We start from the raw sequence: 15,852 nt of genomic DNA, 5'->3' as shown, positions 1-15,852 counted from the left end.
ACTTCAGTCTTTATGAAAGCCATTTTACTCCCAGCTCACTGCCACTGCTCAAGTGTACCCTTCTCAGATACCCAACCAAAAGCCTTGGGAATTTACCTGAATCATATTATCACTGGTATGCCCTGAACTCTAATCTTTGAACTATATCTAACCATAGGGTCTGTGAAGAACTCCACTGAAATTCTCAGTTTCTTAACCACTGCATTAGGAATTAGAGGATCTCTTTAGTGGGAAAGTGGTACCAAATGACTGGGCTCATGTAATCGAGCTTTCCTTTTTTTCTGGGATTTTGATTTTGCAATTCTTCACTGCTTTGATAATTTTAAGTGATTACAAATAGTTAGGCTTTTTATCTAGCTCTTATAGTTACATTTGGCAGAAGGGCTGGTTCCAAACAACCTAGTCTCTAATCACCTCATGTGTTTTTTAAAGGATGATTTCTTAGTTCTGTCCAATTAAAAGGCTTCTCTAGAAGCAAGAACACTCCAGTAGCATTAAGTACCATAAACACCTAAATTTTGGTTTCTAAATACCATTCCCTCTAAAAGAAACCAGTGCTCCTTAGAGAAATGGCTGATTCCAGGTCCCAGGCTAGGAGATTCTAATCACACTGCTACAGACAGAATGTTTATGTCTCCCCAAAATTCCTATGTTAAAACCTAATCCCCAATGTGACAGTATTTGGATGCCAGGCCTTATGGAAGTGACTGGGTCATGAGTGCCAAGCCCTCATGAATGAGTTTAATGACCTTAGAAAAGCAAACCCAGAAAGCTTGATTCCTCCTTCTGCCATGAAGACACAGTGAAAAGACAGCCATCTATAATTAAGAATCATGTCCTCATCAGACACTGAATCGCTGGGTACCTTGGTCTTAAGACTTCGTAGTTTCCAGAACAGTGAGAAATAAGTTTCTATTGGGTATGGGTATAAGCTACCTAGTGTAGTCAATAGTATTTTGTTACAGCAGCCTGAGCAAACTAAAACAGGCATGCATATATATATATATATATATATATATATATATGCCTGTATGTATGTATGTGTGTGTATATAAATATACACACACACACTATATATATATATATATAGTGAAAACTAAGTTCCCCCCTACTTTTGACCCTTAGCTTCCTAGCACCTTTTCCTAAAGGTGATGTCTGTAAACTGGGATTCTGTGTATTCTTCAAGATTTAAAACATACATATAACTAGAAATTCACCAAAAGGAACAAATAACTGAACTTAGGTCAAAATGTGCCTACTGTGATCACTCTCAGATGGATTTACAAAAGGACAAGTGGGCTGTACTTCAAATATGTAACTGTTCTCTCATTCCCTCTACTTCTGTTCATCAAGCAAATATCTGATAGGCACCTTACTCTTGTTAAGGGAATTCAACACTATGCTGACTCAGTGAATGATAAAAACATGATACTTGCTCTCAAGAAGCTTACAATTTTGCTGAGCGGACACAAGTAGAAAAATATTCTCCCAGGATAACCTTTTCTCTGTTTTCCTTGATCTCCTGAATTCTCTCCAAAACTGGACACCGTGGTTCCTTCCCCTCCACTATCAGTATCCCATCAAACCTGCTGTTTTCCTGAATTCTCCTATTTTTCAGTTCATGGTAACAAACTGAGGGGAATAATGGATTGCTGTTTAACCTCACCTCCACTCAACCCTAAGACAGTTTTGCAGTCTTACTCCACACCCAGTAGATCAGCAAATTCCGACCACATCCTAAATATTTCTAAAATCCATCCTCTCTATCCCCATATTTCCACTACTAGTTAAGACCAGCATCATCTCTCACCTGGACCACAAACTGACCCCCATACCTAATTCTCTTCCCTCCAATTCTTGCTCCAAACCACTAATCTGAATGCTCCCATCTCTAGTGGGTACGACTCACAGGACTTTGCTAATCCACCCTCTATCTACCTCTGCAATTTTATATTTGACACTGCCATCACTTCCCCCTGCATCCCATTCAATTATTTCATCCTCTAACCACACCTGAGTTCTTTCTGGTTCCTCCAATCTATGTTCCACACTTCCATGCCTTGCACATGCAGTTTACTTTCCTTGGGATGCCCCCTCTTTCCTAATCATCCATCTGATCTTGTGATAAGATCTAGAAACCCTCCCTGATCAGGTCTTCTTCCCCGCACTGAACAGTTAATCACTCTCCCCACTGTGATATTACAGATCTTGTATACACTTACATCATTGCCCTTATTTACTCTAAAATAAGAGTATTTATTTACATGCCAGTCTCCCCCAGTAAACTTGGTATTCCTTGATGTTGTAATCAAGTGTCTTATTTTGAAAACCTGGTATCCAACCCAATACACACGAAAATATCTCAATAAATGTTTATTGTATAAACTAAGTAAATCAACCCTTCTCTTTCTCCACCTCCCTGTCTCATCTTTTTTTTCTAACAACCCACAACCATGAGACATAACTTAGTTTAAGGATATAAGTTAGTCATAAGATTTAGGAATTCTGATGCCATGACTGTACTACTCTATCCAAAGGGTAAATCAGTGAAATCCCTGTGTAAGGATAGCACAATTTTCCAGCAGTACCTTAAGTCCAACAGAACAATCTCTTTCCAACACAATCTCATGTCCTCTTGATTCCCATCACAACATAGTCACAGGTTTCTAACTAAATTACAAGGCTCCTTCATCCTTAGCAGGCCCAATCTACTCATCACATGGGCACTTTAAGGTAGAACAAGTTTCACTATTAAAAAGTCTCCATCAATGCATCAGGGATGCCTGGGGGCAATAACTTTAGTCTGTAAGGCTCCTTAAGTAGCTATAATGTTTCCCTGATATATCCCTTGAAACACTGTTCATCTTAAGACCATTTGGCTTTGGGAATATTTGACCACCAATTAAATAATACTAAAAATCCTATAAACAGTCAAGAACAATTCATAGGAAGGTGATGTGTGGAAAAAATGATAGTAAAGGGCCAAATCATTTCTGATCATCCCAGTCTGGGGGTGATCACTCCAACCTCTGAGCTCCTGTAACTGTTTATATAGTACCCAATCCAGACTTGTTCCTGAAATGCTTATCTTACTTACTAGATGATACATTCCTTCGGTGTTTATTTCATCTTTATGATATCCCACTGGCGGGCATTTTTTTTTTTTAAGATCTATTTATTTATATGAGAGAGAGAGTAGAGGGAGAGAGAAACCCAAGCACAGAGAAACCCAAGACAACTCCACACGGAGAGCAGAGTCCTGCATGAGGCTCGATTTCATGACTCACAAGATCACAACCTGAGCAGAAACCGAGCTGGATGCCCAACTGACTGTGCCACCAGGTGCCCCCTGACAGGCATTATTTTAAAAACCAATCTCATGCATAAACCCTAAAATGTTCTGGTTGTTGACTCACTTTCCTAAGTAGGATGCCATACTGGAAGGTATTCTGACATGTTCTTAGCAATCGTATTTATCATTTAAAAATACCCTAAGTGTTATACAAGAAACACATATACAAGAGATCAGTTTAAACAGTAATGGGGCGGTTTTCCCAGAATCTTGTTTTATGAATGGCAAAGCTAAGGTCAAACATTGGAGGAAAATAATCTTTCCCTAACATCAAAAATACACTTCTACAATAACAAGCATCTTTGAATACACACACACTACAAAATGTGCATCTGTAGAATGCTTTACAGCTTACAAAGTAATGTCACACACTCTTACCCATTTCAGCTCCACAATTCTTATTTTACCAGGGAGTAAAACTGAGTAAGTTGCCTACAGAAATTAACATTTATAGAGGATGTAGTGTTCTAGGACCTATGGTTAACAAATATAACCATAATTCACACACATTATGTCTAAGCAACTTCATGATGTAGGACACGGCTTTTTAAAAACATGCCTGCAAAAGCTGCACAGGTGAGATCATTAATTAAATACAGGATTTCGGTTTTTTTTTCCCTTCATTATGGGTAAATTTGTACTGGGTGTCGTAAAGCAATGCTTCTCAAACTTTAGCGTTCACAAAAATCAGTGAAGATCTTGTTAGAATTCAAATTATGGTTAAAAAGCTCTTGGGCAGGGCCTCAGATTTCTAACTAGCTGCCAGGTGATGCTGACGAGGCTGGTCTGCAGTTGGGTGGCCAGGTTGTAGAACATAAAAAGAATTAACCCTAACTAGCATTACTAAAAAACTTAACAAAACTTTACAGTTTTTTTTTTTCATCTTCCATGACTCTGAAGTGAAACTTTCATCATTTCTACTCGACAAGACTAAGGCACAAAGAAATGAACTTTCCTCAGATGACAATCCTGGGGAACCAGGATTCAAACAGGAAAACTGACTCTGCGGGGCACTGAACCGCTACACACTACACTATTATCTCAGTTTACAGGTAGATCCGGAATTCGAAGCCAGGTCCTGAGTTAGCTTTAGCACCATTCCCACTAGTCGGGTCCTTACTATAATTAACGTGCCTGCAGTCAACATCACGTTGTAAGGCAGGGAAAGAGGAAAAAGGAAGGAGACCCTCCCACTTAACACAGCAGGTTAGAGGGAAGGGGCGGCGGTGGCAAGGGCTCCCTGGGGACAACTCTCGGGCTACAGGCAGGTCTGTCAACTGTTGGGAGGCTGGCGTTAGGGGCGGGGCGTCGGCCAGGGAAAGGTTCCCGGCGGGACGTACCAACGCGCGCAGGGGAAAGGCTTTCCAGCAGCCAGGACCGCCGCGCCCGGTGCCGGGGCTCCGAAACTCTTTATCCGGCCCTCGGCCTCTCTGTGGAGTTCTGACGGAGCAAGGCTTTCTTTAGCCACAGCCGCCTCCTTAAAGATTCCTCCTCTGGCCCCTCGGTGGAGTGGAAGGCCCCGGAAATGGGGGCCGAGTGGCACCCGGCCAACCGGGAGGGAGAGTGGCCAGTCGCTTACGAACTCCACTACGCCCCACGCAAATCCCCCGACTCTTTTGCCATCCCCGTATCCCTTACCAGCTCTTTGGGCGGCTTCTCCTGGGTTTTCCCAAACAGCCCCATGGCGAACCGAACTCGTCTTGCCCCTTCCGGCTTTCCGTTCCCTGCGCCCAGGCAGGTCACGGGCAGCCGCCTGGGCGGGGCAGGCGATAGGGAAGGAGCCCAGACTCCCAGAAAAAGGAGCGGCCGCAGGGAGGGTCGTGCGCACGCGTCCGGCGCATGCGCAGAATTGAGCTGGGCGGGGTTTCGTCAGAAAGATCGGTGTTGTTGCGCATCTTCTGGTAGGAGATTTGTAGATCCTTCCGACGAGTTAGGCGTGTTTTAGCCGGGTGTGGAAGTGATTTTTTTTTTTTGGAAGATGCGAATTTATTAGCTACACGTGGTGATTGCAGCTGCTCCTCATACTTCCGCTAAACCTGTATGTTGTTGCACAGAAATCTGTATCTTCGCCTGGACGAGGTCCAGTTACAACCACTTTGCGAACGGCGTGTATCTCCTAGGCACATCACATGCAGAAGGCCAGAAATGACCGCTTCTTCCTCCCTCTAGACCTACTCCTACCCTGTGTTGTCGCCCCCATCACCTAATCATTCTAACCTGGGCATTATCTTCTCTCCTCCTCTTATCATGTCTCAACAATGGTTAACTTCTCAATGTGTTCGAACTCCCGTCGTCACAGTGTCACAATGTTCAAGCGATCGTCATTTCCCACGTGGATGATTCCTGCCTGGCATTTGTGTGTGTGTCGTCCTGTGCGCCGCATGGACCATGACCTTAATCAAATTCTCAAAGGTATCTGTGATTAAAAAGGACCAGACTCATTTTAGCCTGGTAAGCTAATTGAACCTGTGCAGTGAGCTGATGGTTGCTGTCATTACCAAAGGTCTTGGTGAAGGGACCACTCATTTACTGCCCACAACTCCATACTCCGTCTCTCGTGGGAATGTAAAATGGTACAACCATTTTGGGAAGGTTTCGGCAACTTATTAAATGCTAAACATACACCTAACTTATGCCATTCCACTGCTAGCTAGTGGAGGTAAAGCATAGGTCTTTTACAAAAACATAAATGGCTGTTCGTAGCACCTTTATTTGTAATAGCCAAAAGCCAGAACTAGTCCAAATGTCCATCGAAAGATGAATGGATAAATCAGTTGTGATAGACCCATGCAATGGAATACTACTCAGCAATAAAAATGAACAAATCTTTGGGGCACCTGGGTGGCTCAGTGGGTTAAGCCTCTGCCTTCGGCTCAGGTCATGATCCCAGGGTCCTGGGATCGAGCCCCGCATGGGCTCTCTGCTCAGCAGGAAGCCTGCTTCCCCTCCTCTCTCTCTCTCTCTCTCTGCCTGCTACTCTGCCTACTTGTGATCTCTCTCTCTGTCGAATAAATAAATATTAGAAAAAAAATGAACAAATCTTTGATACACGTGACAACATGGATGAATCTCAAAATAATTATGCTGAAAGAAGCCAGAAAAAAAAAGAGTAGTACTGTAAGATTACATTTATATAGCATTCTAAAAAATGCAAACTAGTCTATAGTGACAGAAAGTAGCTCAGTAGTTGCTAGGGGACGGGTTAGTTTAGGAAGAGGCAGTAAGGACAGACTACAGGGACACATAAGGAAGCTTTTGGGGGTGATGGATATTCTCTTAATTGTGGTGATGGTTTCACAGATGTATACAATGTCAAAACAAATGGATACTTTCAATACCTGTAGTTTATGTCAATCATACTTAAATAAAGTTCTTTTAAAAATAGCAGTACAGGTTCATTGTAAAAATTAAAATCCCATTCTTAGTTCCTCAGGGGAAAAGTTCTCAAAGGACCTTATAATTAAGTTATTATAATTATAAGGACACCTGGGTGTCTCAGTTGTTTAAGTGTCTGCCTTCCACTCAGGTCATGATCCCCGAGTCCTGGGATCAAGCTCAGTGGAGAGTCTGCTTCTCTTTCTCCCTTTCCCTGCTCATGTCCTCTCTCTTACTCTCTTTCTCAAATAGATAAATAAAATCTTTAAAAAAATATAAGTATACATAGTGTGAATCGTTTGAGATCTTTTCCTTCGGAGAATATGCTTTTATATATTTTTACTCAGTTGGGATCATATTATATGTATTGTTTTGCAATCTCCTTGTTTTAAAAATGATTTTATTGGTTTATTTGACAGAGAGAGACACATCGAGATTGGGAACACAAGCAGGAAGAGTGGGAGAAGGAGAAGCAGGCCTCCCACTGAGCAGGAAGCCCCATGGGGGGCTCCATCCCAGGATTCCAGAACCATGACCCGACCAGAAGTCAGATGCCCAAAGACTGAGCCACCCATGTGCCACTGCAATCTCTTTTTTAAAAAATATTTTACATAGATTTTCATTGCTGTTAATATTTATAGCTAAGGAATTCTGTGGCAGGAATGCACTAAATTTTTTAAATCATTTCACTATTGTATGAGGTCAAGTGCTTTCCAAATTTTCCCTATTAAATAATAAATGTAGACATAGTTTAAATTTTAAAAATACAACCAATGTTCTCCATACAGGTTGCACAGTTTTGAACTACCAACGGTGTATGAGAGCATCCTATTCCCTAAACCCTTGCTAACAAGAAATGTTAATATTTTGCACTTTTGCCAATCTGAGGGTATAAAATATTGTTCTTAATTTTCATTTCTAGGATTACTAGTCTAGGTGAGCATCTTTTTGTATATTTATTAGCTATCTGAAATTCTGTTAATTACTTCTTTTATCCTTTGCCCATTTTCCATTGAATTGTTTTCCTTCTTTCCTCCTTTTTTTTTTCTTAATGTGAAGGAACTCTTTGAAAATGAGAAATCTGCAGACATTTTTTTTTAAGATTTTATTTATTTGACAGAGATCACAGGTAGGCAGAGAGAGAAGAAGTGAAGCAGGCTCCCTGCTGAGCAGAGAGCCCAATGTGGGGCTCCATCCCAGGACCCTGGGATCATGACCTGAGCCGAAGGCAGAGGCTTTAACCCGCTGAGCCACCCAGGTGCCCCTGCAGACATGTTTTTAAAGTTTCCTTCACCATATCACTCCTCTTCTTTTTCTTTCTTTTTGAATGAACTATAAGGCAGCAAATTTTCATGTAGAAAGATACTGAACTTCCATTGATTCAACAATATTTATCAAATGCCTACTATGGGTCAAACATTCTATAGCCTCTAGGAAAACTACAGTGAACAAAAAAGAACCTCATACAATCTGGTGAAGACAGGTATTAAACAATGGTGATCCATAAAATTAAGTGAATAACTACAAATGCACAAAATTCTGACTCTAAGAAGAACACGATGGTTAGTGAGTCATTCCTGAAGGTCATATACAAGTGAGCCTTGAAGGGTGAGCCAGCAGAGGTATGAGAAATATCCAGTACAAAAGAAACAGCATGTGCCTACGAGCCTTCCCAGGTCTGGGGGTGGGTTTTGGGCCACAGGCACTTCAATTCCTAAAGCTGCACTTGTTTTAAAGCTGGTTATCAAGGGTGGAGAGGCCAAAGAGAGTGTGGAGGAAGGCTGGACTGGGCATGTGGCATCTAACTGAAATGCAGAGTCCATAGCTACTGATAGAGCCCTGTAAAACACCAATGCAGTTTTTCTCAGTGACTAAAAGGGCACCGTGCATCTTCCACACATTTTCCAGGCTCCACCCTTGAAGCAACATACCCTCTACTTGTGTCCTGATATTGCTTTGGCACTAGACAAAACTGGCTACAGCTATAGTTTGTCCTTCATGCATGGACCTCAGGAAGCATGCACCAGATCCTCCCACCTGCTAAGACTCACATCTGAGGGGGTGGGAAGAACTAAGTGAGCAGGCATTCTAGCTCTCTGCTCCTGCCAAACACAGCAAGTGTTTAACAGGATCACACTCCCTTGCCATATGTTCACAAAGACGTTTATTCACACACAATTTCAAAGGTTTTATGTGCGTTCTCCTGATCCCTGAAAAATATTATAAATAGATGCATATCCCTCACTTGAAAGGTACTGCAATGCCTGGGGCTTTAAATATTTCCCTGAAAAAAAAAAATTTCCCTGAACAAAAAATAGAAAGGACTGTTTTTCCTCCATTCCCCAGTTTGTCCTTGCTCATTTTGCAATATTTCCCATCTTACAGAGCATTGTAGCTCACAACTGCGCCCCATTCACCAGGTAGACTGTTAAATGAAATGTTTTGGGCAAGAAAAACCCAACCCAATTCCTAGCAGGAATTTTGGCCTAATAAAACCAAAATACACTTCGTTTTATATAACAGATGGATTCTGAAAATGTTAGATGGAAACTGAACTATGGAAAATTGAATTCCTTTCCATGCCTTATATAATAATTTTGGGATGGGTCTATCTAAATTTCTGGCTAATCTTCAGATCTCAGGGGCTCCTAGCCACAGCTTATGACTTGAGAGAAGGCTAAGAAAGACTTTGAATCATCTGCCGATTTCCAGCATTCCTCCACCAACCCTGCGATTACCCTGTACTGGTTTCCCAGGGCTGCTCCAACAGAGTACACCAAAACAGGTGGTTTAAAACAACAGAAATTCATTCTCTCACTGTTCTGGAGACTAGAAATCCAAAATCAAGGTGTCAGCACAGTCATGCTTCATCTGAGACTATGGATAGAATCTGTCCTTTCCTTTCCCTAGGTTCTGCTGATGGCTATCAATCATTGGCATTCCTTGGCTTGTAGGTGCATTACTCCAATCTCTGCTTCTATCATTACATGGTGTTTATATGAGTCAGCTTGGGCTGCTATAACAGGATACCATAAATTAGCTTAAACAACAGAAATTTATTTTCTCACAGCTCTGGAGGCTGGAAGTCTGAGATAAGTACCAGCATGGTCAGGTTCTAGAGAGAGATCTATTCCTGGTTTGGACTTCTTGCCATGTCCTTACATACCGGAGGTTAGGACTTCAACATATCTTTTGAAAGGATACAAATTCATTTATACATGAATTCTCAACTTTGGAGAAGAGAGAAGGGGATAGAGGGGTGGAAAATGTTTAGCTGAATCCTTTCAAAATAGACTTCTATCCTCCCTGAGTGGCCCAAGAGTAGGGACAGTTTCCACTTGGAAGGGGTAAGTAGATATCTGAGGCCTGAGTCTAGCCTGAAGGATGTACTTTCCCTAGGAAATCACAGTAATTACTACGGCCACCACATATTGCCCTCTAAAGTACCATCTCCACCATTAATATTCTCATGGGAGACTCACATGACTTTTCTTACTTCCACACAGCATAGCAGAGACAAAGCCTGAACTTTGGCAGATCCAGCTGGAATATTTAAGGGATACTTTACTAAAGTTGCAAAAAATAGCATCAGAATATCAGAATTGAAAGAGTAGCATGTGACTCACACATTCAACATGATGCTAGGCTGAATATTCTGAAAAACTAGATACAAACACAGAGTCTTATTAAAATATAACCAGAACTATTTTATGTGCATGGTTGATCTCCAAAAAAGTAAGAGAAATTGGTAATATCTGCCAATAACAGAAACTTAGAACCTTGTGTTTGTGTTTTAAAAAATTCTACATAGCTTATAGATGGTAAAGTGCCCAGATCTTAAGTGTATGATCTGTTTAATTTTTCTGTTGAATTTTTACATATGTATATGTAAAATTTTTTACATATGTATATGTAAATTTTTACATAAGTATATGTAAAACTATATAGTAGTAAGACTACTTACTACGTAGTTTTACATATACTACTATATAGATCAACATTTAAAACATTTCCAAAATCTTAGAAGGCTCTATCATTCTTATCTCCAGTCAGTACCCACCAAAGATAATCATTATTCTGACTTGTATCTCCATAGATTAGTTTTCTCTCTTCTTGATGTCACATAATGAAATCAAATAGTATGCTTGGTTTTAATGATTGCGCAGAGGAATAGGAGGCAAGGCTTTAAAGGGTGGGAAATGGTAAAGCAAAATTGAGACTCCCTGAAGAGAAGAGCCTTCCAGACTTCACTCCCAGTAAAAGGACAGACTACGGAGAGAAATCTATCTGCTGACAAAGAGGGTTAAGAAGAAAATGTTTGTCTCAGGCCACATATCTGATGAAAAAATAAAATTAGAAGGCTTCCTTAAGAAACTATAATTATAAGGCTGCCTTCCTGTGGGTTTAAATAAACAGTACTTCCTTTGTGTTGCAAATCCTAGGCCTAGATAATAAATTAAACTGTTCCTAATTTAATTAATTAAACTGTTCCTAATTTAAACTGTTGAGAACTTTATGGGGACCTAACTGTTAACTTGTAATTGTATAACCTGCTAAATTATCATTCCCAAATGGGGGCAAAATAAAGACATCTTTGGGAGTAAAAACGGCTAAAAACAGACCAAAAAAAAATCCACAAATGGATAGATCAACACTAAACAAAAATCTAAAGAATGTGCTTTACAGATAATAGTGTTGATCTTAAAAGGAAGGCCTTAGATACAAGAAAAATGATAAATAATTTAGTGAATACTGTGGTCAATCTGAAAAGAGTTGACTGAATAAACGATAATAATATTGAATTTGGGGAGATTAAAAGAGTAAAACTAAGTCATTCCACAACAATAATATGAAATAAATGGGTGGGAAGTCATTGGAATTAAAACGATCATAGGGGAATCACACATCTTCCCTTATTTCCCCATAACAGTGAGATAATGAAAACAAGATATAATTTAATATTCTTTGGGAAGGATTAAAGATATTGAATAATTTTAAATATTAAATAAATTTGTTAGAATTTTAAGGATAATCACTAAAATAAAAGCAGTATTTCCAAAATAGTAGAGTAAAAAATAAAATTAAGAATATTAATCTAGGGGCACCTGGGTGGCTCAGTCAGTTAAGTGGCTGCCTTCGGCTCAGGTCATGATCCTCGGGTCCTGGAATCAAGACCCATAGCAGCTCCCTGCTCAGCAGGGAGTATGCTTTTCCTCTCCCTCTTACTCTGTCCTTCACTGCACTTGTGCTCTCTCTCACTCTCTTAAATAAATAAAAAAATCTTTTGTAAAAAAAGAAGAATATTAATCTAAATAAGATAGAGGAATGCCTGGGTGGCTCAGGTCAGTTAAGTGTCCTACTTTGGCTCAGGTCATGATCTCGGATTCCTGGGATTGAGGTCCACATCAGGCTCCCTGCTCACTAGGAAGTCTGTTTCTCCCTCTCCCTCCGCTCTTCCTCACACTCATGCATTCTCAGTCTCTCTCTCAGATAATTAAAATCCTTTTTAAAAAAAAAGGTAGAAAAGGAGACAGAAAAGTTGGGAAAAGCAGGAGGCACAAAAGACAATGATAGAAATAAAGACATATCAGTATTCATAATGAAATGCACTAAACTCGCCATTGAAAAGAGATTCCAGACTAGGTTTTTTTACATTTAGGTTTAAGCTACTTAAAAGGGATACAAATGCAACATAAAATTTTTAAAAAATGGAAGAAAGACCTACACAAACATATTTACCAGACAATTATGAACCCAAACAAAGCTGTTATAGCTATATTATTTTATGGCAAAATAGCTTTTTATGTACAAAGAAGTTTATAATGTACAAATTTCAATCCACCAGGAAGCTAATCATATAATCTTAAAAAAAAAAAAAGAGGGGCAGAGGGAGAAGCAGACTCTCCCCTGAGCAAGGATCCCAACTCCTGGGCTCTATCCCAGGATCCTGGGATTATGACCTGAGCTGAAGGCAGTCACCCAACTGACTGAGCCACCCAGGGACCCCAAGAACTGACAATTTCATAGAGAAATACCTAAACCCACTATCATAGGGGGAAATCTGAACTTTTTTTTCAATAACTGATAGATCAGGAAGACAAACATTTGATAAAAACAGAGAAGACATAAAAACAGGACATGAATTGATAATCTAATTGTCATATTTTGTATACAACAGACAAAACAAGTTATCACATATCAAAGGTTTAACAAAATTGACTGTGTACTAGAATATAAGACAAATGAAGAACCCATCCTGATACACACCCCACTATATGACCACATTTCAACTGGGTTAAAAATCAATGACAAAAAAACAAAATTTAAATTATTTTTGAACTGTGAAAATATATTTCCAAGTAATTCGTAAGTCAAAGAATAAATCTTAATGGAAATTGGGGAGCCTGGACTCCTACCACACCAGGTAGTCACAAGACAACCTTTCCTCTCCCCACTGGGATGATGTTAGAGGAGACCTAATAGAGACTCAAGACTTTCACCATCACCCTGTGATACTGAGATGACCCACGCCATAGTGTCGATGGAGAACTGGAACTCTTATCTCTACTTAGCATTTAGGAGGAATGCTTCTCAGGGTCACTGGCTGGCTCAGATGGAAGAGTATGTGACTTTTGATCTCAGTCAGGCTCATGAGTTCAAAACCCATGTGGGGTGTAGAGATTACTTAAACAAATAAATTTTTTTTAAAAAACTAAAACAAAAATAAAAATAAAAAAGAGGAATATCTCTCATGTCTCACTGAAGGTTAACTAGGGAAGTTGGACTTCTACCTTCACTTGTAGGTAATGAGGTGATGCTTCCACTTTTCCTACCAAAACAGCTGCAGAAAAGAACAGCAGAAACAGATTTAAATAAGATGCAGTATCTCAGAACATAATGGGAAATGTCCAGGTTTCAAGTGAAAATCACTCATCATACCAAGAATCAGGATGATCTCAAACTAAATGAAAAATAAAATTGGGGCACCTGGGTGGCTCAGTTGGTTGGGCAACTGCCTTTGGCTCAGGTCATGATCCTGGAGTCCCAGGATCGAGTCCCGCTTCAGGCTCCCTGCTTAGGGGGTAGTCTGCTTCTCCCTCTGACCTCTCCCCTCTCATGGTCTCTCTCTCTCTCTCTCAAAAATAAATAAATAGGGGCGCCTGGGTGGCTCAGTGGGTTAAAGCCGCTGCCTTTGGCTCGGGTCATGATCCCAGGGTCCTGGGATCGAGCCCCACATCGGGCTCTCTGCTCAGCGGGGAGCCTGCTTCCCTTCCTCTCTCTCTCTGCCTGCCTCTCTGCCTACTTGTGATCTCTGTCTGTCAAATAAATAAATAAAATCTTTATAAATAAATAAATAAATAAAATCTTTAAAAAAAATTGAAAAATAAAATCAATATATGCTTTACTCAGTTGAACAGTGTCTCGCAAAAATTCATGTCCCCTGGAAACTTTGAGTTTTACCTTATTTGAAAATAGGGTCTTAAAAAAAAATAGGGTCTTTGCACATAAACTAAATTGAGTAAAGATTATATGGGATAAAGTTGGGTCTTAAATATAATAAAATTGATGTCCTTTAAGAAGAGAGAAATTTGGACACAGGCACATAGTAGAGAAAACCATGTGGAGACAGAGGCAGAGACGGGAGTGGGTATCTGTAAGTCAAGAAACACTGACACTGAACTATCAAAAACAAGAGGAAGCAAAAGCTCAAAGAGGCAAGTATGGCTCTGCCAAAAACCTGGATTTCAGCCTTTATTTCACTTTAATTTCAATTTAATTTAATTTCACTAAATTTTAATTTCATTTAATTTCTGAAGAAATATGAGAGAATAAATGTCTGTTGTTTTAAGCCACCTAGTTTGTGGTCATTTGTTGTGGCAGTCCCAATAAACTTAATATAGATGCTAAGAATGAGATAACAAAAATGTTCAAATTACTTAATAAAGATTTTTAAGTTTTGTGATTTTTAAAATGCTTCAACAAGTGACTTAAAACATGACTGAAACAAATTTTAAAAATCTCAGGAAAAAAGGAACACACAAAGAAGAACCAAAGGGAAATTTTAGAATTAAAAAACACAATAACTAAAATTAAAAAGTTCATTTGGTAGGCTCAACAACACAATGGAGAAGACAGAAGAAAGAATCAGTGAAATGGAAGATAGAACAATAAGCCAGTACCCAGTCTGAATGACAGAAAATAAATGGAAAAAGAATGAATAGTACCTCAGAGACCTGTGGGACTGTAACAAAAGATAAAGCATTTATGTCATCAGATTCATGGAAAAAGAAAGAAATATATCAGGACTGAAAAAGTACTTAAAGAAATAATGGCCAAGGAAAAGAAAAGAAATAATTACTGAAAACTCCAAATTGGCAAGGAACATAAACCTGCAGATTTGAGAGACTGAGCAAACCCCAAGAAAGATACAAAGAAATATACCTCAAGATGAATGGTAGATTCAACTTTTGAAAACTAAAAACATCTCAAAAGCAGCCAAAGAAAAATGGCATCTTATCAATCTGGGATAAACAATTCAAATGGCAGTGGATCTCTTATCTTAGTTTGACTTCTTCTTTGCCGATTTGGATGACTTTAATTTCTTTTTGTTGTCAGATTGCTGAAGCTAGAACTTCTAGTACTATGTTGAATAGCAGTGGTGATAATGGACATCCCTGCCGTGTTCCTGACCTTAGCGGAAAAGCTTTCAGTTTTTCTCCATTGAGAATGATATTTGCGGTGGGTTTTTCATAGATGGCTTTGATAATATTGAGGTATGTACCCTCTATCCCTACACTTTGAAGAGTTTTGATCAGGATGGGATGCTGTACTTTCTCAAATGCTTTTTTCAGCATCTATTGAGAGTATCATATGGTTCTTGTTCTTTCTTTTATTAATGTGTTGTATCACATTGATTGATTTGCAGATGTTGAACCAGCCTTGCAGCCCTGGAATAAACCCCACTTGGTCATGGTGGATAATCCTTTTAATGTACTGTTGAATCCTATTGGCTAGTATTTTGGTGAGAATTTTCACATCTGTGTTCATCAAGGATATTGGTCTGTAGTTCTCTTTTTTGATGGGATCCTTGTCTGGTTTTGGGATCAAGGTGATGCTGGCCTCAT

At 39.6% G+C, this 15,852-nt stretch overlaps 1 protein-coding gene and 1 long non-coding RNA gene across 4 annotated transcripts in view; one reads left to right on the top strand and one right to left on the bottom strand.

Moving 5' to 3' along the window:
- The window catches only part of CHMP3 (charged multivesicular body protein 3), a 65,210-nt gene extending 60,044 nt beyond the window's left edge, over positions 1-5,166 (bottom strand). Inside the window, exon 1 of one of the 2 annotated variants that reach the window (XM_047744202.1) lies at positions 4,991-5,166. Coding sequence is in view for 1 of the 2 variants with exons in the window: in XM_047744201.1 (XP_047600157.1) it covers positions 4,991-5,035 (45 nt within the window). In the remaining variant the exon portion in view is untranslated. The remainder of the gene's footprint in view (positions 1-4,990) is intronic. The other variant, XM_047744201.1, reaches the window with a different exon arrangement.
- A 101-nt stretch (positions 5,167-5,267) lies between these two features.
- On the top strand, positions 5,268-7,609 carry LOC125108422 (uncharacterized). 2 transcript variants are annotated; one of them, XR_007129906.1, is made up of 2 exons: positions 5,268-5,764; positions 7,151-7,609. It is a non-coding gene; the product is annotated as an uncharacterized LOC125108422 (long non-coding RNA). The 2 variants fall into 2 exon arrangements; XR_007129905.1 differs by having other exon boundaries at positions 5,268-5,803.
- Positions 7,610-15,852: the final 8,243 nt, after the last annotated feature.

Source organism: Lutra lutra, chromosome 9, assembly GCF_902655055.1.
Source record: "Lutra lutra chromosome 9, mLutLut1.2, whole genome shotgun sequence".
Lineage (NCBI taxonomy): Eukaryota > Metazoa > Chordata > Mammalia > Carnivora > Mustelidae > Lutra > Lutra lutra.
Note: the sequence above shows the minus strand (reverse complement) of the source record. Positions and strands in the feature narration are given on the sequence as shown.